This window comes from Aspergillus oryzae, chromosome 3, assembly GCF_000184455.2.
Source record: "Aspergillus oryzae RIB40 DNA, chromosome 3".
Taxonomy (NCBI): Eukaryota; Fungi; Ascomycota; class Eurotiomycetes; order Eurotiales; family Aspergillaceae; genus Aspergillus; species Aspergillus oryzae.
The window spans coordinates 1222480-1245259 of record NC_036437.1 but is presented as its reverse complement, the minus strand read 5'-3'; the positions used below and the strand labels follow the sequence as shown (position 1 = coordinate 1245259).

The window sequence follows — 22780 nt, the reverse complement described above, 5'->3', positions numbered from 1 at the left end:
TTTTTTCAATAGGGCGGTCTATCCCGGCAGACTCTGTAGTGATCTCCGGATCGGTAAGCTGGTTGATCCAATGAGAAAGCTCCCTCAGCCCGCCGAACACAAAATTTTATTTTATACGACCATCCCCGTCGACGAGATTTCTTTCTTCTCTTTCTATATTCCTCCTCTCGTGCTGAAGCAGCAAAAAAGACCCCTCTCCCTCCCGCTCTCTCAATTTCTCATAGGAGTCTTGGAGGCTGCTGATGCTACGGTAGAGTGAATACCCTTGTCATACTGTCCCCGAGAGGACCTTTTTTCCCCTCCACGCCCACCCCCACACAGTTTCCCCCAATGCCACACTCCGCCGGCCACGAGGAGGTCGCACTCCCTTCGAGTCCTTTGACTGGAGGAGCTGTATCTTACAATCAGATCAATAAGGAATTGCAACCACTTCCCTCAATGGATCTCACCAGTGGCGCTGTGATCCCCCCCGCCTCGTCTCGAGTACGTGGCGGCAGCGGGAAGCTGTTCGCTCTCGAGCTCGAGGATGGCACTGTCTACCAGGGTTACAGCTTTGGCGCTGAGAAGAGCGTGGCAGGAGAGCTGGTTTTCCAGACTGGCATGGTAGGTTACCCGGAGTCAGTGACTGACCCCTCCTATCGTGGCCAGATCCTGGTCGTCACTTTCCCCTTGGTGGGCAACTATGGTGTTCCCTCTCGGGAGACCATGGACGAGTTGTTGAAGACATTACCAAAATACTTTGAGTCTACTGAGATTCACATTGCGGCACTCGTCGTTGCCACCTACGCCGGAGAGGACTACTCACACTTCCTTGCTGAGTCCTCCCTAGGACAATGGCTCAAGGAACAGGGTGTTCCTGCCATGCACGGAGTCGACACCCGTGCTCTGACAAAGCGCATCCGTCAGAAGGGTAGCATGCTTGGCCGCATGCTGCTCCAGAAGTCCGATGAAACATTGGAGGAGGCTCCAGTGGACAAGGACAGCTGGAGGTCGTACTTCGAGCAGACTGAGTGGGTTGACCCGAATAAGAAGAACCTCGTGAGCGAAGGTAAGCCACCTGCTTAGGAGTAAGTGATTTTTTTACGAGTAGCCTTTATCTGACTGGGTCCTTATTAGTCTCCATTCGGGAACCACGTCTTTTCTCCCCTCCTGAGGATGTTGCTCTCAAACATCCTTCTGGTCGTCCGGTTCGCGTTCTGTGCTTGGACGTTGGTCTGAAATTCAACCAGCTGCGCTGCCTGCTTGCTCGGGGCGTTGAAGTCTTGGTCGTCCCTTGGGACTATGACTTCCCCACCCTTGCCGGCAAGGACTACGATGGTCTCTTTGTCTCCAACGGTCCTGGTGACCCTGCCACACTGACCACTACGGTTAACAACCTGTCAAAGACCCTCAAGGAGGCACGGACACCTGTGTTCGGTATCTGTCTGGGTCATCAGTTGATTGCCCGCTCTGTCGGTGCTCAGACCTTGAAGATGAAGTTCGGTAACCGTGGTCACAATATCCCTTGCACGAGCATGGTGACCGGCAAGTGTCACATCACCTCTCAGAACCACGGTTATGCCGTCGATTCCACAAGCCTCCCCGAGGACTGGGAGGAGCTGTTTGTGAATGCCAATGATGGCAGTAACGAAGGTATCCGGCACACCAGCCGTCCGTTCTTCAGTGTCCAGTTCCACCCCGAGAGCACTCCTGGTCCTAGGGATACCGAGTATCTCTTCGATGTGTTCATCAACAGCATCAAGGATACTCTGACATCCCCAGAAGCTATCAACAACCCCGTTACCTTCCCAGGTGGTACCATGGAAGAGAACATCAAAGCCTCTCCTCGTGTCTCCGTCAAGAAGGTTTTGATTTTGGGAAGCGGTGGTCTTAGCATTGGTCAAGCTGGAGAATTCGATTACTCCGGAAGTCAGGCTATCAAGGCCTTGAAGGAAGAGGGAATCTACACTGTCCTGATTAACCCGAACATTGCCACCATTCAGACCTCCAAGGGATTGGCGGACAAGGTGTATTTCCTTCCTGTGAATGCGGATTTCGTGCGAAAGGTTATCAAGCACGAGCGGCCCGATGCCATCTACGTCACTTTTGGTGGCCAGACCGCGCTGCAAGTCGGTATCCAGCTCAAGGACGAGTTTGAGTCCCTTGGTGTCAAGGTTCTGGGTACACCAATCGATACTATCATCACCACTGAGGATCGTGAGCTCTTTGCTCGTAGCATGGACTCGATTAACGAGAAATGTGCCAAGTCGGCTTCGGCATCCAACCTCGAGGAGGCCCTCCGAGTCGTGGAAGATATCAAATTTCCTGTCATCGTCCGTGCTGCTTACGCTCTCGGAGGTCTCGGCAGTGGTTTCGCCAATAACATGGAGGAGCTGAAGGACCTTTGCACAAAGGCGTTTGCCGCCAGTCCCCAGGTCTTGATTGAGAAGAGTATGAAGGGCTGGAAGGAAATCGAGTACGAGGTTGTCCGTGACGCCAGAGACAACTGTATCACCGTTTGTAACATGGAAAACTTCGATCCTCTCGGTATCCATACCGGTGACTCCATTGTTGTTGCACCGTCGCAGACTCTCTCTGATGAGGATTACAACATGCTGCGTACAACCGCTGTCAATGTTATCCGTCATCTTGGCGTTGTTGGAGAGTGCAATATCCAATATGCGCTCAACCCATTCTCGAAGGAGTACTGCATCATTGAAGTGAATGCTCGTCTGTCAAGATCCTCTGCTCTTGCTTCAAAGGCTACTGGTTATCCTCTTGCTTTCATTGCGGCCAAGCTTGGTTTGGGCATTCCTCTAAATGAGATCAAGAACTCTGTTACCAAGGTCACTTGCGCTTGCTTCGAGCCTTCCCTTGACTACTGCGTTGTGAAGATTCCCCGCTGGGATCTTAAGAAGTTCACTCGTGTGTCTACTCAGCTTGGCTCCTCTATGAAGAGTGTTGGTGAAGTCATGAGCATTGGACGAACCTTCGAGGAAGCGATTCAGAAGGCCATTCGTTCCGTTGATTTCCACAATCTTGGTTTCAACGAGACCAGTGCACTTATGTCCATCAAGGGCGAACTGCAAACTCCATCCGATCAACGTTTGTTCGCCATCGCCAATGCAATGGCCGCTGGATATAGCGTCGATGACATCTGGAAATTAACCCAGATCGATAAGTGGTTCCTTAGCAGACTTAAGGGTCTCAGTGACTTTAGCAAGCTTATGTCTACTCATAATGCCACCACTGTTCCCAGACCTCTTATTCGACAGGCCAAGCAGCTGGGTTTCTCCGATCGTCAACTTGCCAAGTTCCTTAGCTCCAACGAGCTAGCCATCCGTCGCATGCGTGTTGAAGCTGGCATTATCCCTATTGTCAAGCAGATTGATACCGTTGCTGCTGAGTTCCCCTCGGTAACGAACTATCTGTATCTTACTTACAATGCCTCTGAGCATGACGTTGCCTTCGACGATAAGGGTATCATGGTCTTGGGATCTGGTGTTTACAGAATTGGTTCCTCCGTCGAGTTCGACTGGTGCTCTGTCCGTACTATCCGTACGCTCCGTGAACAGGGCTACAAAACCGTCATGGTCAACTATAACCCTGAAACCGTTAGTACAGATTATGACGAGGCCGATCGCTTGTACTTTGAGAACATTAACTTGGAGACTGTCTTGGATATCTACCAGTTGGAATCCTCCAGCGGTGTTATCATGTCCATGGGTGGTCAGACTCCAAACAACATCGCCCTGCCTCTCCACCGTCTCAATGTCCGCATTCTCGGAACCTCTCCTGAGATGATCGACGGAGCTGAGAACAGATACAAGTTCTCGCGTATGCTCGACCGTATCGGTGTCGATCAGCCGGCGTGGAAGGAGCTTACTAGCATCGAGGAAGCAACCGGCTTCTGCGACAAAGTTGGCTACCCTGTGCTTGTCCGACCCTCCTATGTGCTTTCAGGAGCTGCCATGAACACTGTCTACTCTGAGCATGATCTTGCTAGCTATCTTAACCAAGCCGCTGAGGTTTCGCGCGAGCATCCTGTTGTTATCACCAAGTACATTGAGAATGCCAAGGAGATTGAGATGGACGCTGTGGCACTTAACGGTACCATGGTTGGACATTTTATCTCCGAGCACGTCGAGAATGCTGGTGTCCACTCGGGTGACGCCACATTGATCTTGCCCCCCCAGGATCTGGACCCGGAGACCGTCCGGCGCATCGAGGAGGCTACTAGGAAGATCGGTAATGCCCTTAATGTCACTGGTCCTTACAACATCCAATTCATCGCAAAGGACAATGATATCAAGGTCATCGAATGTAACGTCAGAGCTTCTCGTTCCTTCCCATTCGTTTCCAAAGTCATGGGAGTCGACCTCATTGAGATGGCCACCAAGGCGATGCTCGGTGTTCCCTTCCAGGAATACCCTCCTGTCAGTGTTCCTAAGGACTATGTTGGCGTGAAGGTGCCCCAGTTCTCCTTCTCCCGTCTCTCTGGAGCCGATCCCGTCTTGGGTGTCGAGATGGCCTCCACCGGTGAAGTTGCTTCCTTCGGCCGCGACAAGTACGAAGCTTATCTCAAGGCACTTTTGTCGACTGGTTTCCGCCTGCCGAAGCGCAATGTGCTGTTCTCTATCGGTTCATACAAAGAGAAACTCGAGATGTTACCATCAATTCGCAAGCTGCACCAGATTGGGTTCAACCTCTTTGCTACCTCTGGTACCGCCGATTTCCTGAAGGAGAACGGTGTCCCTGTTAAGTACCTCGAGATCCTGCCAGGCCAAGAGGATGAACTCAAGTCCGAGTACTCGCTCACTCAGCACTTGTCGAACAACCTCATCGACCTCTACATCAATTTGCCGTCTAGCAACCGATTCAGGCGCCCTGCCAACTATATGAGTAAGGGTTACCGTACTCGCCGAATGGCGGTTGACTACCAAACCCCCTTGGTCACCAATGTCAAGAACGCCAAGATCCTGATTGAAGCTATTGCTCGTCACTATGACCTGGCCGTCCAGACCATTGATTACCAGACCAGCCATCGCACTGTCACCCTTCCTGGCTTGATCAACGTTGCCGCTTTCGTGCCCGGCCTCATGACTCCTGGCTCCAAGGACTTCGAGCGTGTGACCAAGGCTTCTATGGCTGCTGGTTTCAGTATGGTGCGCGTCATGCCTGTTGGCATCGATGCCTCTGTCACTGATGCTCGCGCATTGAAGGTTGCCCAACAGAATGCCCAGAATGCTTCTTTCTGTGACTTTAACTTCTCCGTTGTAGCAACTTCCACCAACTCTGAGCAAATCGGTCAGGTGACAGGAGACGTGGGTTCTCTGTTTATTCCTTTCAACCACCTTTCTGGAAATATCAGCAAGGTCGCAGCAGTCACTAGCCACTTCGGCGCTTGGCCTTCCAGCAAGCCAATCATCACCGATGCGAAGTCTACCGACCTTGCCTCGGTCCTTCTGCTGGCAAGCCTTCACAGCCGCAACATCCATGTTATGAGTGTCTCCTCCAAGGAGGATATTACTCTCATCGCGCTTAGCAAGGAGAAGGGCCTCAAGGTGACTTGCGATGTCTCTGTGTTCAGCCTCTTCCTGTCTCAGGAAGACTACCCTGAATGCAGCTTCTTACCTTCCGCTGAAGACCAGAAGGCCCTTTGGGAACACCTTAGCACCATTGATGTCTTCTCCATTGGCAGCACCCCCTTCCAGCTTGCTGGTGAGAAGGCTTCCCCAGAGGTCGGTATCGCTGAAACTCTGCCATTGCTCTTCACTGCCGTGTCGGAGGGTCGCCTGACCATCCAAGATATCATTGCTCGCCTGTATGAGAACCCTAAGAAGATCTTCGAGCTACACGATCAGGTCGACTGTTCAGTCGAGGTCGAAGTTGACCGTCCATACCTGTTCCAGAACGCGCACGCTTGGTCTCCTATTAGCGGAAAGAGCGTGAAAGGATCTGTCCAGCGGGTCACCTTCCAAGGGAAGACTTCCTGCCTCGACGGCGAGATTACATCCGATGCTCCGAAGGGAACGGATATGTCTGCCCATCGGATCGTGCCTGCATCTCCTTCTGTCAAGGCCATGTCCCCCTTGGTACAGGCACGGCCAGAAGGTATCGATGGACGACTGTCAGTCGCGGGAACACCTGCTCGCCCCTCACGTCGGGCCTTGGATCAAGCCCCAGCTGTCGGTGAACTTGGACCTCCCTTGTATCCCACCGTCTCGCAAACTTCCTCTCCTCTGCATGAAATGCTCTCCCGGTCAACTTTCAGACAGAAGCATGTGCTCTCTGTCGGCCAGTTCACTCGTGCCGACCTACACTTGCTCTTCACTGTGGCTCAAGAGATGCGTCTTGGGGTTCAACGCCAGGGCGTCCTCGATGTTCTGAAGGGCCGTGTCCTTTGTACCCTCTTTTATGAGCCTTCGACCAGAACGTCGGCTTCATTTGACGCTGCTATGCAGCGTCTGGGAGGACGTACCATTGCCATCTCTACGGAACATTCTTCGACAAAGAAGGGTGAGACCTTGCAAGATACCCTCCGAACCCTCGGCTGCTACGGAGACGCTGTCGTTCTCCGCCACCCTGACCCGGCCAGCACTGAAGTCGCTGCCAAGTTCTCCCCCGTTCCCGTCATCAACGGTGGAAATGGAAGTGTCGAGCACCCCACGCAGGCATTCCTTGATCTCTTCACCATCCGCGAAGAACTGGGAACTGTTACTGGCTTGACGATTACCTTCACTGGTGACCTGAGATATGGTCGCACCGTCCATTCTCTCATTAAGCTGCTCCAGTTCTACGACGTGCGGGTGCAGCTCGTCGCCCCTAAGGATTTGTCCTTGCCGGAAGAGGTTCGTCAGCAAGTTATTGCTTCTGGCCAGCTGGTTGTGGAGTCCGAGGAATTGACTCCGGAGATTGTTGCCCGCTCCGACGTTTTGTACTCTACGCGCGTCCAGAAGGAGCGTTTCGCCGACCTGGAGCAGTATGAGCGTCTCAAGAACAGCTTCGTCATCGACAATGCTCTTCTCAAGCACGCTAAGAGCCACATGGTTGTGATGCACCCCTTGCCCAGAAATGCGGAGATTGCGGAGGAGGTCGACTTCGACCAGCGGGCGGCTTATTTCAGACAGGTTGGTCTCCGCTTGGTGCTTGTTATCGGACGTGTCCGTGCTAACTTTGGATTTACAGATGAGATATGGCCTCTACTGTCGCATGGCTTTGCTTGCATTGATTCTGGCGCCTTAGGTCATTTACTTTACTTAAGAAGAGGAAACCGTATGAACTTCATGATTTCCATGTCGTGGAGGGCGACCTCATTTATTCTTTTGCTTGCGTTTTGTTTCTTTTTCCAGCATGTGTCACCAAAAGTTGTGCAGTGTCATTACAGAATACCGCGTAGGCTTCTTAGAAAGCGCCCGCATGATAGATTAGATGAATTTCCTTTTATGAACATGACGATTTCGTTGTGTGTTATGTATGATGTATTGTGTATTGTGTGTTATGTGTTTTGTGTGATGTTTACGTGTGGTGTATGTTTTGTGTGTTTTGTGTGGTGTGTGTTTCGTTTCTTTTTTTTTTTTTCTTTGCTTTTCCTTTTGGCCTGCATTTCTTTTGGTGACCGGCGTGTTTTCTTTTCTTTATTTTCTTTCTCTTCTCTTTTCTTTACACTTTACTCTTGGTTTGGGTGTTTGGGATGGAATATCTGGGGGATTTTTTTTTTTCTTATGGCGTTGGGATTGGTTGGGGTATGGGACTGGAACGGAAACGGAAACGGAAAGTGGCATGGATGCCTAGATACCTGATACCCCGATATGCCTCAAGGCACGACACGACGACTACTACATATACCCTTGGATACGACGATGCACTGAATTAGTTCAGATGACCTCATCTGGATCTCAATTGAACTATGACTTTGACGTCTTCTATGATAGTCAGGTCTTGTCCCATAGTATTCTCTTTTCTCTCTCCTTTTCTTAGGACCGCTGGTCTCAGCAAATCTCCAGCGGTTACACTAATCAAAGAATATCCCTGGTAAATCAGGCATCCATCTATATCTATCAATTGAGTTGGGAACCATCCCAAAGATTCTGTTTTCAATTGGGGTGATCGACATAAAATACGTCGCTGGAAGGAATAAACTTCGCGATCACTTCATCGGCAGGCTGATGGCGTGATCTATTATGCCCTGATAATCTTCAGCCATATCTTGGAATACGAAATGTTGCTTAAGCAAGCCCAAAGATCCTCAACTGTTAGGCATAAACCCCCACACCCAATGACACAATCTCACAGAGTCATAAACTACCTAGTATATAGCTTCCCTGCAATGGATGATCTTTCCTTGTTAGCTCCGGCTGTCTCCAATGTCGCCATCGCGGAACCCCAATTGCTCATTTATCACCCATACAAAGTACTAAAGGCTGCCTACAATTCCTCTACGGACCACCGCATTATTAAACTCTGGCCCGTGCCAAGGCTGTCGGCAATTGTGATTTGCTGAGGGTCTACGCTTTCTATACACTGCAAGATCAAACCCCCTGCGGGAGAAAGTAGTGGCCTTGACCCTGCGACTATATGTCATTCGCTGCCTTTATCGCGTGAAATGCTGGGGCGATGATGTGCTGTCTGCCATGTGGTACCCCAAATCTTCTGCTTATATTTTATAACCAGCCTTTGCCTGGTTTAAGACCTTTCAGCGTTGACCCTAACCACGGCCTTCTTCAGCACGGCTATTCAGTCTACCACGGCCACTTGAACCATGGCAGAGTCCAATAAGGAAGTAGATTTTGCTTCCACACCCGAAAAAGCAAAGACTATTTCTCCTACAGCGAGCACACTTGCTGATGAACATAATGGCATCAACGAAAAAGCCCTGCTACGGAAACTGGATATGCGACTTCTTCCACCGTTGACAATACTGTATCTCTTGTCATTTTTAGATCGTAGCAATGGTACAAACCTCTCTAATGGAGCAGATGGGTTCATTCTAATTATATCTTCGCATAGTTGGCAATGCCCGCCTTGAGGGCTTGACGACTGATATCAATATGAGTACGAACCAACGAAACGCACCATTGGAAAAAAGCTTCGCTGACAGTGATTGACGCACATAGCTGGGAACCAGTACTTAACGGGGTTGACCCTGTACTTCATCGGTTACGTGCTGTTTGAGGTTCCCTGTAATATCGTGTTAAAGAAAACCACGCCGCGGATCTGGCTTCCCACGCTCACATTGGTCTGGGGTATCGTTGCTACCCTTCTTGGTGTCGTGCAGAATTATGCCGGTTACTTGGTTTCACGGACAGGTATGCCTAGCTCACAGCAACCAGTAAGAAGAAATACTGATGGGTCGGAGGCCCTGCCGGTTGGTTGGATCTCTTGATCCAAGGCAACCGGAAGGCTTCTTCCAACAATAGCCCTTGGCATTGCAGAAAGTGGACTTTTCCCTGGAGTTGTATTTTACTTATCTATGTGGTACAAGAGGAATGAGCAGCACTATCGGGTAGCATTGTTCTTCAGCGCTGCATCGCTAGCTGGTGCTTTTGGTGGAGTCCTAGCTTGGGTATGCTTCTCGTATTAGACAACCAGAATACAACATGCTGACTATGGTCTAGGGCATCGCACATATGCGAGGTGTTGGTGGATATAATGGATGGCGGTGGATCTTCATCCTGGAAGGGCTGGCAACGGTCGTCATGTCCGTCATTGCTTACTTCTGGGTCTATAATTACCCTTCCACTGCGGAATTTCTGTCAGAAAAAGAAAGGGCATTTATCCAATCTCGCCTGAGAAATGATAATGACTCGATGCGGGACGAGAAGTTCAGCTGGTCAGGGGTTCTGGATGCATTCAAAGATCCGAAGGTCTGGCTATACGGACTAGGTTTTCATACAATGTCCCTTCCAATGTATACGCTGTCTCTTTTTCTGGTGAGGACTCATGGAGCAGCACCGGTTCGATTGATTTGCTGACAATAAGCAGCCTACTATTATCAAAGAGCTAGGGTACACAGCCGCTGAAGCCCAACTTCTCTCCGTGCCCCCGTACGCTGTGGCATTCATTCTCACGATTACTGTTGCCGTCCTTTCAGAGCGCACCCGTCGTCGGGCGCCCTTTGTCATGGGATCCACTGCACTCGCTTGTATCGGTTATATCATCCTCCTAAAGGACCACCGGCCGGGGGTATCCTATGTGGGAACTATCTTTGCCGCAGCCGGGATCTATCCTGCAGTGGCTATTGTGCTCTCTTGGCCGGCTAACAACGTGTCCGGGCAGACAAAGCGCGCGATTGCCAACGCCATGCAGATTTCAATTGGGAACCTTGGGGCTGTTCTAGGCACACAGCTCTATAGAACCGAGACGAGCCCTCGTTATTATCTAGGCCATGGTTTCGCATTGGGATACCTCATTGCGAACATTATCGTTGCAGGCATTCTATGGCAAGTTCTCAGGCGCGAGAATATCCGGAAAGCGGAAGTCCGGGAAAGAGAGGGTTTACAAGCGTTAATGGGTGATATTGGAAATTCCGAAGGTGAATTCCAAGGAGATAAAGACCCTCGGTGGATTTTCCAGACATGAGGCAGCGTAATGGTCCCTGATTGATTGCTTTGCTTAGTATCGCATCACTCAAGACTTGGTAAATGAAGAATCTCGAGAGTAATATGAATTTTTGCGACGGTTTATCTTAGCGTTGATGCACGTGGCTGATCCGCGGCAATTGAGCGGAACGGTCGCCCTCCTTCAATCCTTTAGTCTCCTAGACCAACACATCGGCTATACTCCGTACTTCTCGATCAATTTGCGACCGAGCTACTGTGGAGACCTGGCGTGGTCATGGCCTTTTGATTTGTTCTGCACCGTCCCCTGAATTAATCGCGTGGTTACCATCAAGCCATATAAACCAGGCTGACCGGTAGCTTTAAACTACCCTTTCACTATGTATTCTTGTTAAGTCCAGCAATTATTCTCCCAACTTGTGACTACCTACGGAACAATGGGCGTGACACTAAGAACCTTGTGGTTGCTGGGTCTGAGCTCTGCGGCCTCGGCCAAGGCGTTCGAACCTTTGGAGCATTTAGGTGCTAATTCTCCATGGTTTGCGGGTAGGCTTCTACACACCTATATCGTCATGGAAATAGTCCTGGAATAGTCATCTGATGAGTCTAGGGCCCAACGTCAACAAGATTGCATCTACTGTCCCCGAAGAATGCTCCGTGGACCAGGCTATTTACATTGTCCGTCACGGCAGCAGATACCCTGACCCTGGTGCCTACCAGGAATGGGAGGACCTTCACAATGCGGTATGTTCTCAACTATGGATTTATCTTTTTCTAAATAATGACACAGTATCATTCAGTTCCAATCCGCCGAGTATCGCGCTACCGGGTCGCTGAGCTTTATCTCCGACTGGAGTCCGGTGCTTAGGCACCCCGACCAAGAAATTAGTCAGTTGTCCATTACTGGCTATAAGGAGCTGTAAGTCAATAGATTGCTCAAAGGGTCACTTGATCGCCAACATGATATATATACAACATTGGTGCCGATTTGCGATTCCGGTACCCAACTTTCTACCAGGATAATACTCCTTTCTTGCTGTGGGCGAACGACTATCAGCGAACCATTGATTCCGCGAGGTAGGCGAATTGCTCTACTTCGTGCATAGTGGTTAATATGGTGAACAGACTCTTCGCTCGCGGTTATCTGGGCCCCAATGCTTCTTACGGTGACGTTTATGTTGTCGATGCAGATGCCTCGGGTGCTGCTGGCAACTCCTTGGCTACCTCTGACCAGTGTCCCAACTTTAAGGATGCCAGTGGAGGTGACCAGATCACTGAATGGCAAGATATCTATCTTCCTCCCATCACCAAACGCCTCAATGGAAAACTCTCTGGAAATCTCACTCTCACGGATGACCAGGTCTCTTTGTTCCCTTACCTGTGTGGGTTTGAGACGCAGATTACCGGCCAGGTCAGCCCGTGGTGTGATGTGTTCACTAAGAAAGAGATCCTAGAATACGAATATGCTCAGGATCTGCGCTACTACTACGGCACAGGTATGTATCTCACGGCAAGGGAAGAAACACGATTGACAGGTACATGGCAGGGCCTGGTGTGGGCAAGAACATGACCGTTATGCTTCCTGTGCTACAGGGTGTGGTCAACCTGTTGAAGAAAGGACCGTCCGCCACAGCTGAGAAGGGCAACGATACCCTGCAGTTGCCTCCGCTGGTGGTGGCCTTCACCCATGATAACCAGCTTAACGAACTGGCTTCTCTCTTGGGTGTCTTTGATGACCAGAAACCGCTCGCCTCGAACAAGATGGATCAGGATAGGGTACGTCGCTTTGCTTTTGGATCATCTTGCGATGTGCTAAATTTTTCTTATAGATCTACGTTAGCAGCAATGTGAATCCTATGCGTGGGACCATCGCTTTCGAGCGTCTCACTTGCACATCAGGCGGGCAGAGCACGGCTAACGTCCGGATCTTGCTGAACGATGCCGTGTACCGTGAGTCTACCTCGCAATATATATTTTTTGCTTTATCCCTATCATACTACGGCCCTACCTTTTTATTCCCCCTCCTTTCCGGTTCCATCTAGTATGTCTCACTAATATTCGCAGCTATCCCGTCTTGCCGCTCGGGACCTGGAAGCAGCTGCCCGGTTGACCAGTACGTCCAGTACGTGGCGCAGAAAAGGAAGCAGTACGGGTCGTTCGCCTCGGTTTGCGGCCTCCCTGAGAAAAACATCACGACCGCCGGTGCCGACGGATCAGTGACCTTCTTCACAGATCTCACACTGCCATTCCTGCGCGTGGTCAAACCTTGAATGCGGCTTCTCTTTCCGTACACCTACAGCCTTGGACATCATTGAGGGACAGACTGTATATACTAACTACATTAAGTACATTAAGTGACAGGCGAGAGAGCAAAAAGCAAAAGCAAAAGCAAAAGCAAAAAGCAAAAAGAGAAGCCGAACGCGGGGGTCGAACCCGCAACCTTGAGATACCGTGATGACTAAGAGTCTCACGCTCTACCGATTGAGCTAGCCCGGCTACTTGTTGTATAGCAGATTGAAGTTATGGCTACTTATAGCTAAGTATAATAGAAGGCCACATATTACATACACTGCACCTGCAAGGTTCAGCACCCACGTGAGCACATGGTCGTACTCCCCGAGGGGCATAAATTCCAAATCCCCCCGACGCATCCACCGCAGGGATGCAGCCCATTCACCCATTCCCCCCCACCCAATCTATAGTTCATGAACCTAACCCCAGATAAGCAGTTGCAGCCCTCCTCGTGCATTCACTCCAAAAAAAGCAAAACGAGGGATGATTGATCACCAGATGGATCGGGTGCCCTCGGCGAGCATCCCTGCCATTCCCGATCTAGCTTAGTGCCTAATCCTAACCGCTGACCTCGACCAATGACCCGCACTCGATCTACTTCAACATCGGCGGTGGAGAACAAAGAAAAAACAGCCACGAAAACCAAAAAATGGGCGAGAGACATTCAGCAAACCTAGTCACATACTAAGGGTATAATAGCTGCAGGGATTCTGCACCTCAGCTCTTGTTCTTTGTATGTCATGCTGCCCAACGTGGGCCATCTTACACAAAGTCTCGCACACGAACGCCTCGTCGTGTTCTTTTTTAGCGCTGGCCGTGTGGAACAAGGGATATCCTGGGTGTGCTATTGGTGTGGCGAGTTCCTGTTGGGTTTGTGACTGTGATACTTTACTTTTTTACTTGCTAAATTACTTATTTTATTCCTGTTAGTGTTAGTTACTATTGCCGTGGCTATGGCAAGGTGGAGGAGGGAATTGATTATGACTACCTACTTGATTACTACAGTGAATCCATGAGGTGGACCGGTAAAGTCGACTGGTATATAAAGTATGGCAGCATATCTCACCGCAACGTGACTGTCACTTCTACAGGTCACATTTTTTTTGCTTCACCTACTTCTTCACCACTTTAATTCCCTGTTCCTGGATGTCGTTTAATCTCCGGGAATCAGATATACATAAATTACTAGTGATTCTCCTTGACATACCTGAATACCTGAATACCTGGATACATACATCGCATACATCTACATCTATATAACCACCCCCACACACCCAGAACAATTCCTCTCCAAAAACCACCACCGGCAGAACCAACAAAAAAGAACAAAAACAATGCCCCCAAAACGAACCCTAAAATACTATCTCTTCCTCAAACCCATCGCCCTCCTCCTCCGCACGCTGGCCCACACCCTCGCCCCCCGCATAACCCCAACCCCAAACGAAACCCTTCACATCCCCTCCCGCGACCCCCAAAGAACCATAAAAGTCCACGTCTACAGTCCCCCAAACCCACCCCCCGGCAAACCCGACAAAGGCCCCCTCCACAGCACACCCACGCCCCGCCCCGTCCTCCTCAACTTCTGCGGCAGCGGCTACATCATCCAAGGCCACGGCCTGGACAACACGTACTGCAGGCATATCGCCACGAACACACCCTACACGGTCTTCGACGTGCAATATCGCATGGCACCCGAACACCCCTTCCCCGCTGCTCTGGAAGACGCAGAAGATGTCCTTGCGTATGTGCGCTCGCAGCCGGAGATCTATGATGTGAGTCGAGTGGGGTTGAGCGGGTTTTCTGCTGGGGGGAATTTGGCGACGAGTCTTGCGGCGAATCATGAGGGCCCGTTTAGGGTGCTTGTGGCGTTTTATCCGGTTGTGGATGCTACGAGGCCCCTTGAGGAGAGGAGGGCGCCCGAGGTTGGGGGGTGGGCTTTGCCCGGGTGGTTTGTGAGGTTCTGTACGGTTGCTTATTTGAGTAGGGAGTTTGAAGGGGGGGATGTGAGGATTTCGCCGATTGGGAGGGCGGTTGGGGGGGATTCTGGTGACCGGGGGTGGAGGGTTGAGAGGGTCTTGTTGGTTTCTGCTGCGAGGGATTTGTTGGCGCTGGAGGTGGAGGAGTTGGGCGGGTTGCTTCTGAAGGGGGGGGATGGGGAGTTTTTGAAGAAGGTTGTTGTTGAGCGGGTTGATGGGGTGGGTCATGCTTGGGATAAGGTGGCTAAGGAGGGGACTGTGGAGTGGGAGAAGATGATGAGGGCTTATGGGATGGTCGTGGATTTGTTGAACTAATGGTCTTTCTTTCTTTATTTTCTTCTTGTTATGAATGGGCGGTTTTTGATAATGTTTAATTCTGTGGAGTTGTTGGTTTTCTTGTATGTACCCGTGGATTTAAACCGTATATACCCCCTGTTTGTTAGGCCGAGGGCCAGTATTTCTGGATGATGGTTTTCTTGTTCACCTTGCCCATTGCGTTGCGTTCGATGTTGTCGACGAGCTTGAGCACCGTGGGGATCTTGTAGGGTGCCATTTCTTGCTTGAGTTGTGTGCGGAGGTTCTGGAGCTCGAGAGGTTCGGTCTGGTGGGTTAGTTAGCATTGAACTTTCGAACTGTATGTAGGATGTGCGGTGGACGTACTCCAGGGCGTTGTTTGACCACAGCAGCCACTCGCTGTCCCCACTCCTCATCGGCGAGCCCGACTACCGCTACTTCCTGAATAATGTCGAGGCCCAACATCTTCCGCTCCACCTCCAACGCAGAAATCTTGTACCCGCCTGACTTGATCAGATCGACGGATGCCCGTCCTTGGATAAAGTATGCGCCGGATGCATCCCGTCTGGCGACATCCCCGGTCTTGAACCACCCGTCCGTGGTGAACTCCTTGACCGTGGCCTCAGGCCGACGCCAGTACTCCAGGAAAACGTTGTCTCCCTTGATCTCAATCTGGCCGTCTTCATCCACCGATTCAACAACCTGTCCGGTTTCCTTCTCGGTTAGTCGTACCTGAACGCCGGGAAGCGGCCACCCGACACTCCCGTCGATACGCTTCTCGACCTCCAGTCCGCAGCTAATTGCCATGCCGATCTCAGTCATCCCATAGCGCTCGAGGAGCGTCTGGCCGGTGATCTCTGCGAACTTCGCCTTAATAGGTGTGGGTAGCGCCGCAGAACCGCTAACAACAAGTCGCAGAGCGCGAGCTCCGTCCCGCGCCGCGGATTCCTGCTCTGTTCCGCGGATATGAGTCTCGAAGTAGTCAACAAGGCGGGAATAGATAGTCGGCACAGCCATGAACATGGTCGAGGAACCTCGATCCTGCCAGCGAGACCAGATGACCTTGGGATCGAACTTCGGATGCATCTCAACGGTAACACCACTTAGGAAACTGGCCGTCAGGCCATTAATAATCCCATGCACATGATGCAGCGGCAAGACATGAATCAGGTGATCCGAGGGTGCATATTTCCACGCCTTAACTAGGCACTCCGCCTGAAACGTAATGTTCTTATGCGTCGTAACACAGCCCTTCGGACTAGAAGTCGTACCCGACGTATAGATCATCAAGGCGCGCCTATCCAGCGGACATTGGGAGTTAAACAGCGGCAATTGGACAGCCGTCGGCGCGACACTCTGCGTAAACGGATCTTGATCCATGAAAGGGATACTATTCTTTGTCCCCTCCCGCAGGGGTGTTTCGAAGTGCACGAAGCTTGGATGCAGGATGATCAGCGACGGATCCGAGTCGCCGATTGTGTATAGTAGTTCTTTCACTGGGTGCGTCGTGCCTTGCATTATCAGTTAGCTAGTGTGTCAGCTAGAGTGTTTGCGACACATACAGAGTGGTACAGTAACTCCGCCCGCTGCCCAAATGGCCCATTGTGTAACGACGTAATCGTATCCATTCGGTGTGAGGAAGGCTATGCGCCTTTCTTGTAAGTCCCCTGTTTCTGTGAGCTTCAATTGCTCGAGGATCTGTTTCTTTAGTGCTGCGGTGTCGGCGAGGAGTTGGCCGAAGGTGAATTGTTGGTTCTTGGTTGTGTCGATGACGGCAATCTTTTCGGGATTTGTTTGCGCATGATTTTTGGCTGCGAGAAAGAGTGGGAGGGATGGAATGGATGCTAATTCGGGGGATTGCGTTTGCGGGTTTACACTGCGCAGAGAGGTGTTAGATGTGGGTTGCGATGGGGTGAGGGGCCGAGAACGGAGGTCCGGCTTGTATACCCGTTGCTTGGTTCACTTAGGACACCCATTTTGGCTTTAAAAAGCAAAACAGGGTAGGCAGAAGAAAGTAGGGGACTATGCGATGCTCCAGAACATTCAGTGAAAGGTGAGACCAAGTGAAGGTCAATTGGAATGCAGTTATAGCATGAGGTCAGCTGTCGGCATTTATGCGGGGGGAAACTTTGCCGATCGTTATCGCGCCGTCGGACTTAAGATAAGACGAATACCCCTGATTCCGGATAACCCGCAGGTTTACTGTGTTTACTCGCAACCTTATTGATCAAGATCAAAAGGCCAAATAGACCTAAGGACCGCTTCATCCGTCACTGGCTCGTCCTCCATATCCTCATTAATCAAAACCTCGTGCAGCATCCCTCTAAACATCTCCTTGTTGGTCTGCGTAGTCGTTTCTAATTGTTCAGCGGGCATCCACCCATCAGTAGCAGTGTCGAGCAAGCTTGCCAAATCGCGTTTCAGATCATGAGCCGCCACAAAAAGCTTGAATTCTTTCTTATGCCTAGCCAATTTCTTAGGTGTCGGTAAGGGGTACGCACATTGCCCTGCGAATCCCAGCTCTTCCCAATCTTGAGCTGTCGCAACCAGATCGTCTCGTAGTGCTACTGCGCCATCCTTCCATGTCCTGTCGCTATAGCGAAACGGCCGGAAGAGATTGTCGTTCATCAGTCTTGAACCAGCTAACCTGGGTGTCAGAAACTGAGTGCATGCCTCAAACGCTTGCAGGCATAGATTTGATCCAGGTTCAGTAAGCATAGCAAAATCAGGCACCTCATCTGCATACCACCATGGTGGCTCGATACTGGCTGCTTGCCAGTCGATGATGCCTGAGACAATGGAAGGGTCATCTTCTGAAACGAATATGTTTCTTTTATGTAGATCTGGATGAAATAGCAAGGGTGTGACAGCGCCCTGGATACGAGGATCTGCTGACATCTGCTTTAGTACTTTCCGAGCGTGTCCAAGGAGATTCTTATGTGCTTGGATTGCCCCATGGTATGAAGGTCTGCTTCCAGCGTCAGGGTCAGTGGGAGATAACCTTGACAGACCGGCATCGATAAGGCCCTCAGAGAATTCGACAATAATAGACCCTGTTTGTCGTAAGCGACTGGGTCGAATGATCACAAGTTTTTCAAGCAGCATACAAGGCCCATGATTCGGTCTCACAATATCATAGTATCTCTGTTCTCCAACGTTACAATCCCAATACCGAGGTCCGCAATGGGGCCCGATGCAGAAGTTTCTGTCTAAAGGTCGCCTATTGTCAGGATCTGGCGGACCATTTGCGTAGTACAGGCTTCCGAAAGATGGAAACTCTAGATCAACCATCTCTTTTAGGCTCTCGTAGATACCTTGAATGCATCGGATCTTCTGATCACCAGCCAGACTCTGCCATTTCTGGTGCAACTGGACACCGTCGGCATGCTCCATGATAATGTACTCGCTACCGACTAGATTACAGTCATCTGTGGCATTATCACTCCAGTCTACGATCGCAGGGATAGGAACCCTAGTTTTTGTTTGCACTAAGATGGATGATTAACCAGTGAGCCATAGCATTGGGTCAGCTTATCCCGTCTCACTCACAGTACTTGACAGTGGCTACCTCCGAGGCCGTTGTGAGTCTCGCCGGACCAGCCAAGGTAAATGGGAGTCTCGCCACGATGCGCTTGGCATTGTTCAAGTGGAAGATGAAGACCCTATTGAAACCGCCTTCGATCTTCTGACAGGCAGTGATAACGTCGGCTTCGGGAGTTAGCTCCAGGACCCGTCGGCAGAGGGCATCGAAGTCAAATTTTGATGTAGCGCGACTCGCGCTGTAACTTGTCATGACGCAGCCATCGACCATTTGTATAAGAATGTGAGTCAATATTGAAATCTATCTAGTGTCAGCGCACATGCTATATGGACTTGGTCACTATGAGAGGGGAGACTCACTGTTTGTATCTGCTGCCGTTGGATGAATCGGACTCCTTGTCGAGTATTGTGAAGGAGAAGGATGAGGGCACTGGAAGCCTGAGCATGCCTGTGATGGAAATAATACTTTCCGATACAATGTTGGCCGTAGCAGTAAATCTACTATCATGTTGATTGTGGTCAGATATTTGTACTTAGATGGTTATCTTAATGCGCGTGACTTTCTATGATCAGTCTATGCTTAGTCGGGGTATTACATCCCTGTCCCAACATTGCTATTGTTGACTGTGCAACCAAGTCCACAGTAATTCACGTCAATACTACTGAAAAATGTGCCTTGTAGTGTTACAACTTGAAGAGCTTCGGAAATAAAGAGATCAACAGCCGAGAATGGATTTCGGCATGTCCGCAGTGGGGAATATCGGATCTTGAAACGGGTTGCGAGATGTTTGGTTAAATTCCGGGTAAACAAACGCCAGTAAGTATACTGCCTCTCTGTCACTCTATGCGAAAATTCACACCCATGGCTAATATATTCAAGTCAACCCAGGGGAAGTTCTCAGGGAAGGGTTTCTGGGTTAATATTTGGGCCTGCCATTTTAGATATTTGCACCCCATCTAGTACTGCCATGGCCCGTGGCGTTTCGGGCCGGAACACTATAATGTATATATATCGCGGGAACATGGTAAAGTGTCTGAGGTCTGATCCAAGAATGGCGGAGTGGTTAGTGGTATACAGATACTTTAAATAACTACTACTCTTCGTCGCGCTAGAACTGAAGGGTTTAATTATTCGAACTGCGAAAAGATTGATACAGAACACTTCATATACTCGTATGTACAGCTATAGATCGACATCCAATTTCACTTCCTAATACGGCAATCACGGCCGAAGATCTGGTCAAAGGTAAGTATACTCCAATCGGAGTCGAGTGACTACTCCGGACAGCACTGCCTATATCCAGATATCTATTACGAGGTATAGAGTTTAACATATGCGACCTTCCGAGAGAAATAATGCTTTGCTTACTTTTTGATCTTAAAAGGTTATCTCAAGTGCATTGCGTCATTGGCAAACTACTATGCAAGGCACGTGATCCTCGGAGTTGAAGACAAACTCCGCGAATGCTGGGGCAGCATTGGAAATTCAAATAATCGCCAATCGGTCTGGATGGAAGAAGACACCAGGCGGAAATCATGATGCTACGAGGACCTGCATTGCGGACGAGGTTGCTCTGGCGACCTACGAGTCTGCTGCGCACAACTCGCGCAGTGTCGTCATTGACACCGCCACTGATTCGCATCCAAGACGGAACCTTCTATCAGAACTATCCTAGTCCAGACGATGCCACCAACAACCAGAACCCGCCTCTCTTTGCCAACTTCAATTTCGTTCTACCCGCCGATCAGGCAACATCAGCCGAAAACAATGGAGATCAATCGCTGCAACACTGGGCCGTGATCGGTAGTTCGGGGAGAACACAACTGCTCGAGATTCTCCGCGGCCAGTATGTCTGTCTCCCGCCGACGGCTCGCTCCTACCCCTACCTCCTCACAGACGAGATTGCGAAGAAGGACCCTCGGCTACGGTTCGTTGGAAACGCTGTACAATATATCGGGTTTAGTGGCGAAGGGTCGGGAGCGATTGGTGGTACCCGCGGGGCCTATTTGAGTGCTCGCTATGAGAGTCTTCGGGAAGAGACAGACTGGTCGGTGCTTCAGTACCTTAAGGGCCAAACTTCCTTGAACCCTCTAGAAGGAGAGGAAGGCGGAAAGTTACGAGATGAAAAGCTGCTCAACCAGGTCATCACCGACCTGCGACTGGGAGAGCTCCTGGACATGCCCGTCGCAAACCTAAGCAATGGTCAGACAAGACGTACGCGGATCGCAAAGGCACTACTCAGCAAGCCGGAACTGCTGCTGCTAGATGATCCTTTCAGTGAGTAACTCTCACTCTCTCAGGCCAGGATACGATTATATTGCTAACAACTTCTAGTGGGCCTTGACCCCGCTACCACAAGAAGCATCTCTGGCCTTCTCCAGCGCCTAGCAGATAAATCGGACCCCAGATTAATCCTCGCCTTACGACCGCAGGATACTATCCCTGACTGGATCACGCATCTGGTGGTCCTAGGAAATAACAATCGAATATTATTCCAAGGTCAGCGGGCCGAAGCGAACACGGTGTTCAATGTTTGGAAACGAGTCGTCAACCGCGGCCGAGAGGTTGCATCTCACACCGAAGAGGAGAAAGCGATTTTCCGTGAGGCAAAGAGCGCCATGGAAGCTGGTCATCTGGACCGTCAGCTGCTCTGGGACCTTCAGTTACTGTCAACCAGGACCAGTGGATTAGCCCTGCCTGCCGTCAAGGGAGGCGAGCCAGTCATCGAAATGGAGGGAGTCCGCGTGCAATATGGCGAGAAGGTTGTCCTGGGCGGATGGACACAAAGAGTCAACGGGGAGGAAAAGGACGGCCTCCACTGGACCGTCCGTCGTGGACAGCGGTGGGCGATCCTGGGAGCCAATGGATCCGGGAAGACGACCCTTCTCTCCCTGATCACCTCAGACCACCCCCAAGCATACGCCTTGCCCATCAAGCTCTTCGGCCGTTCCCGCCTGCCCGAGCCAGGGCAACCGGGCATCTCCATCTTCGAACTCCAATCCCGCCTCGGCCACTCCTCACCAGAAATCCACGCATTCTTCCCGCGACAACTCACTATCCGCCAGGCCGTGGAATCAGCTTACGCAGAAACTTTCCTCTCGAAACCCACCCTGGACCACGACCGTGACCTCGACGTGAGCGCTGCCCTCCGCTACTTCAAGGCCGAGCTCGACCCCGACGCCGCCGTCACCACCAAGGAGGAACCCCCAAGAGTGTCGGTTGAAAACAGAGAACATTTCCCCAGGATCGCCTTCGTCCGAGGCGCCAGCCCCATATTCTCTCCAATCGAGTTCGACGTTGAATACGCGGACTCCACCCTCTTCGGCCAACTCAACACCGCCCAACAACGCGTCGTCCTCTTCATCCGCGCGCTCGTCCACAAACCGGACATCGTCATCCTCGACGAAGCCTTCTCCGGCATGCCCGCCTCTATGCGCGACAAATGCATCCACTTCCTCGAAGCTGGCGAATACTCCCGCAATCGCGCTTCCTCGGCCACCCGCCGCTCCGGCAGCCGCCTCAAAGAGGACTGGCTGCGCGGCTACAACACTGATGAGTCGAACGTTCGCCACCTCGGTCTGTCCGACAACCAGGCCCTCATCATGATCAGCCACAACAGGGAGGAAATCCCCGACAGCGTGCGCTACTACATGCGTTTGCCCTCGGAGAGCGTGGAGGGTTCTGAGCCGCTGGATTTCCGCTTCGGGCAAGTGAAGTATAAGAAGACGTTGAATGAGCCGAGTACTTGGGAGCATGCGTGGTTGCCGCCTTCTGAGTTTAAGGCCCGCGGGGCCATGCGGTCGAAGCGTGGGAAGCGGTTGGGTGAAGATGAGGAGAGCGTAAATCAGGATGAAAAGGTTTACGAGTGGTATTCTGTTGGGTAGAGTTTAGACTAATCACTATTAGAAGTGATGTGTTTGGCTGTGTACCCTAGAAGTGTATATATATAGTGTTGTGTAAGATAAAAGCTTATCCGTCTCACCCACGAACACAGATTTGGCGATTACTCTAGCCTTGGACCAAATTATATCCAACAACAGTAGCATTCGATCAACGACGCTCACTCAGAACAAAAACTATCTAAGAACAAGAAGGATATATAGTTCAAACAAGCCACTATTATCATCATACATGCAGGC

At 50.8% G+C, this 22780-nt stretch overlaps 6 protein-coding genes and 1 non-coding gene across 7 annotated transcripts; 5 read left to right on the top strand and 2 right to left on the bottom strand.

Annotated features, from left to right (window-relative positions):
• Nucleotides 1-438: 438 nt before the first annotated feature.
• Nucleotides 439-7224, top strand: AO090023000483 (bifunctional carbamoylphosphate synthetase/aspartate transcarbamylase; the record flags this gene model as incomplete). Its single annotated transcript, XM_023235622.1, has 4 exons — nucleotides 439-1048; nucleotides 1117-5106; nucleotides 6166-7109; nucleotides 7168-7224. 4 exons carry the CDS (start codon nucleotides 439-441, stop codon nucleotides 7222-7224), a joined length of 5601 nt encoding a protein of 1866 aa, XP_023090627.1.
• Nucleotides 7225-8740: 1516 nt separating this feature from the next.
• Nucleotides 8741-10560, top strand: AO090023000482 (uncharacterized protein; the record flags this gene model as incomplete). The annotated part of the gene is made up of 5 exons (XM_023235621.1): nucleotides 8741-8987; nucleotides 9096-9287; nucleotides 9399-9544; nucleotides 9597-9911; nucleotides 9964-10560. 5 exons carry the CDS (start codon nucleotides 8741-8743, stop codon nucleotides 10558-10560), a joined length of 1497 nt encoding a protein of 498 aa, XP_023090626.1.
• A 415-nt stretch (nucleotides 10561-10975) lies between these two features.
• AO090023000481 (putative histidine acid phosphatase) lies at nucleotides 10976-12808 on the top strand (the record flags this gene model as incomplete). Its single annotated transcript, XM_023235620.1, has 8 exons — nucleotides 10976-11084; nucleotides 11149-11282; nucleotides 11339-11457; nucleotides 11557-11615; nucleotides 11645-12034; nucleotides 12172-12314; nucleotides 12368-12488; nucleotides 12603-12808. 8 exons carry the CDS (start codon nucleotides 10976-10978, stop codon nucleotides 12806-12808), a joined length of 1281 nt encoding a protein of 426 aa, XP_023090625.1.
• Nucleotides 12809-12950: 142 nt separating this feature from the next.
• On the bottom strand, nucleotides 12951-13034 carry AO090023t00016. The gene has a single exon. It is a non-coding gene; the product is annotated as a tRNA-Lys (tRNA).
• Nucleotides 13035-14164: 1130 nt separating this feature from the next.
• Nucleotides 14165-15121, top strand: AO090023000480 (uncharacterized protein; the record flags this gene model as incomplete). The annotated part of the gene is made up of 1 exon (XM_001820971.1): nucleotides 14165-15121. One exon carries the CDS (start codon nucleotides 14165-14167, stop codon nucleotides 15119-15121), a length of 957 nt encoding a protein of 318 aa, XP_001821023.1.
• A 124-nt stretch (nucleotides 15122-15245) lies between these two features.
• Nucleotides 15246-18458, bottom strand: AO090023000479 (acyl-CoA synthetase; the record flags this gene model as incomplete). The annotated part of the gene is made up of 4 exons (XM_023235619.1): nucleotides 15246-15407; nucleotides 15467-16611; nucleotides 16663-16976; nucleotides 18451-18458. The coding sequence occupies 4 exons, from the start codon at nucleotides 18456-18458 to the stop codon at nucleotides 15246-15248; spliced, it is 1629 nt and encodes a 542-aa protein (XP_023090624.1).
• A 524-nt stretch (nucleotides 18459-18982) lies between these two features.
• AO090023000478 (putative ABC transporter) lies at nucleotides 18983-22525 on the top strand (the record flags this gene model as incomplete). Its single annotated transcript, XM_023235618.1, has 3 exons — nucleotides 18983-19001; nucleotides 20253-20918; nucleotides 20976-22525. The coding sequence occupies 3 exons, from the start codon at nucleotides 18983-18985 to the stop codon at nucleotides 22523-22525; spliced, it is 2235 nt and encodes a 744-aa protein (XP_023090623.1).
• Nucleotides 22526-22780: the final 255 nt, after the last annotated feature.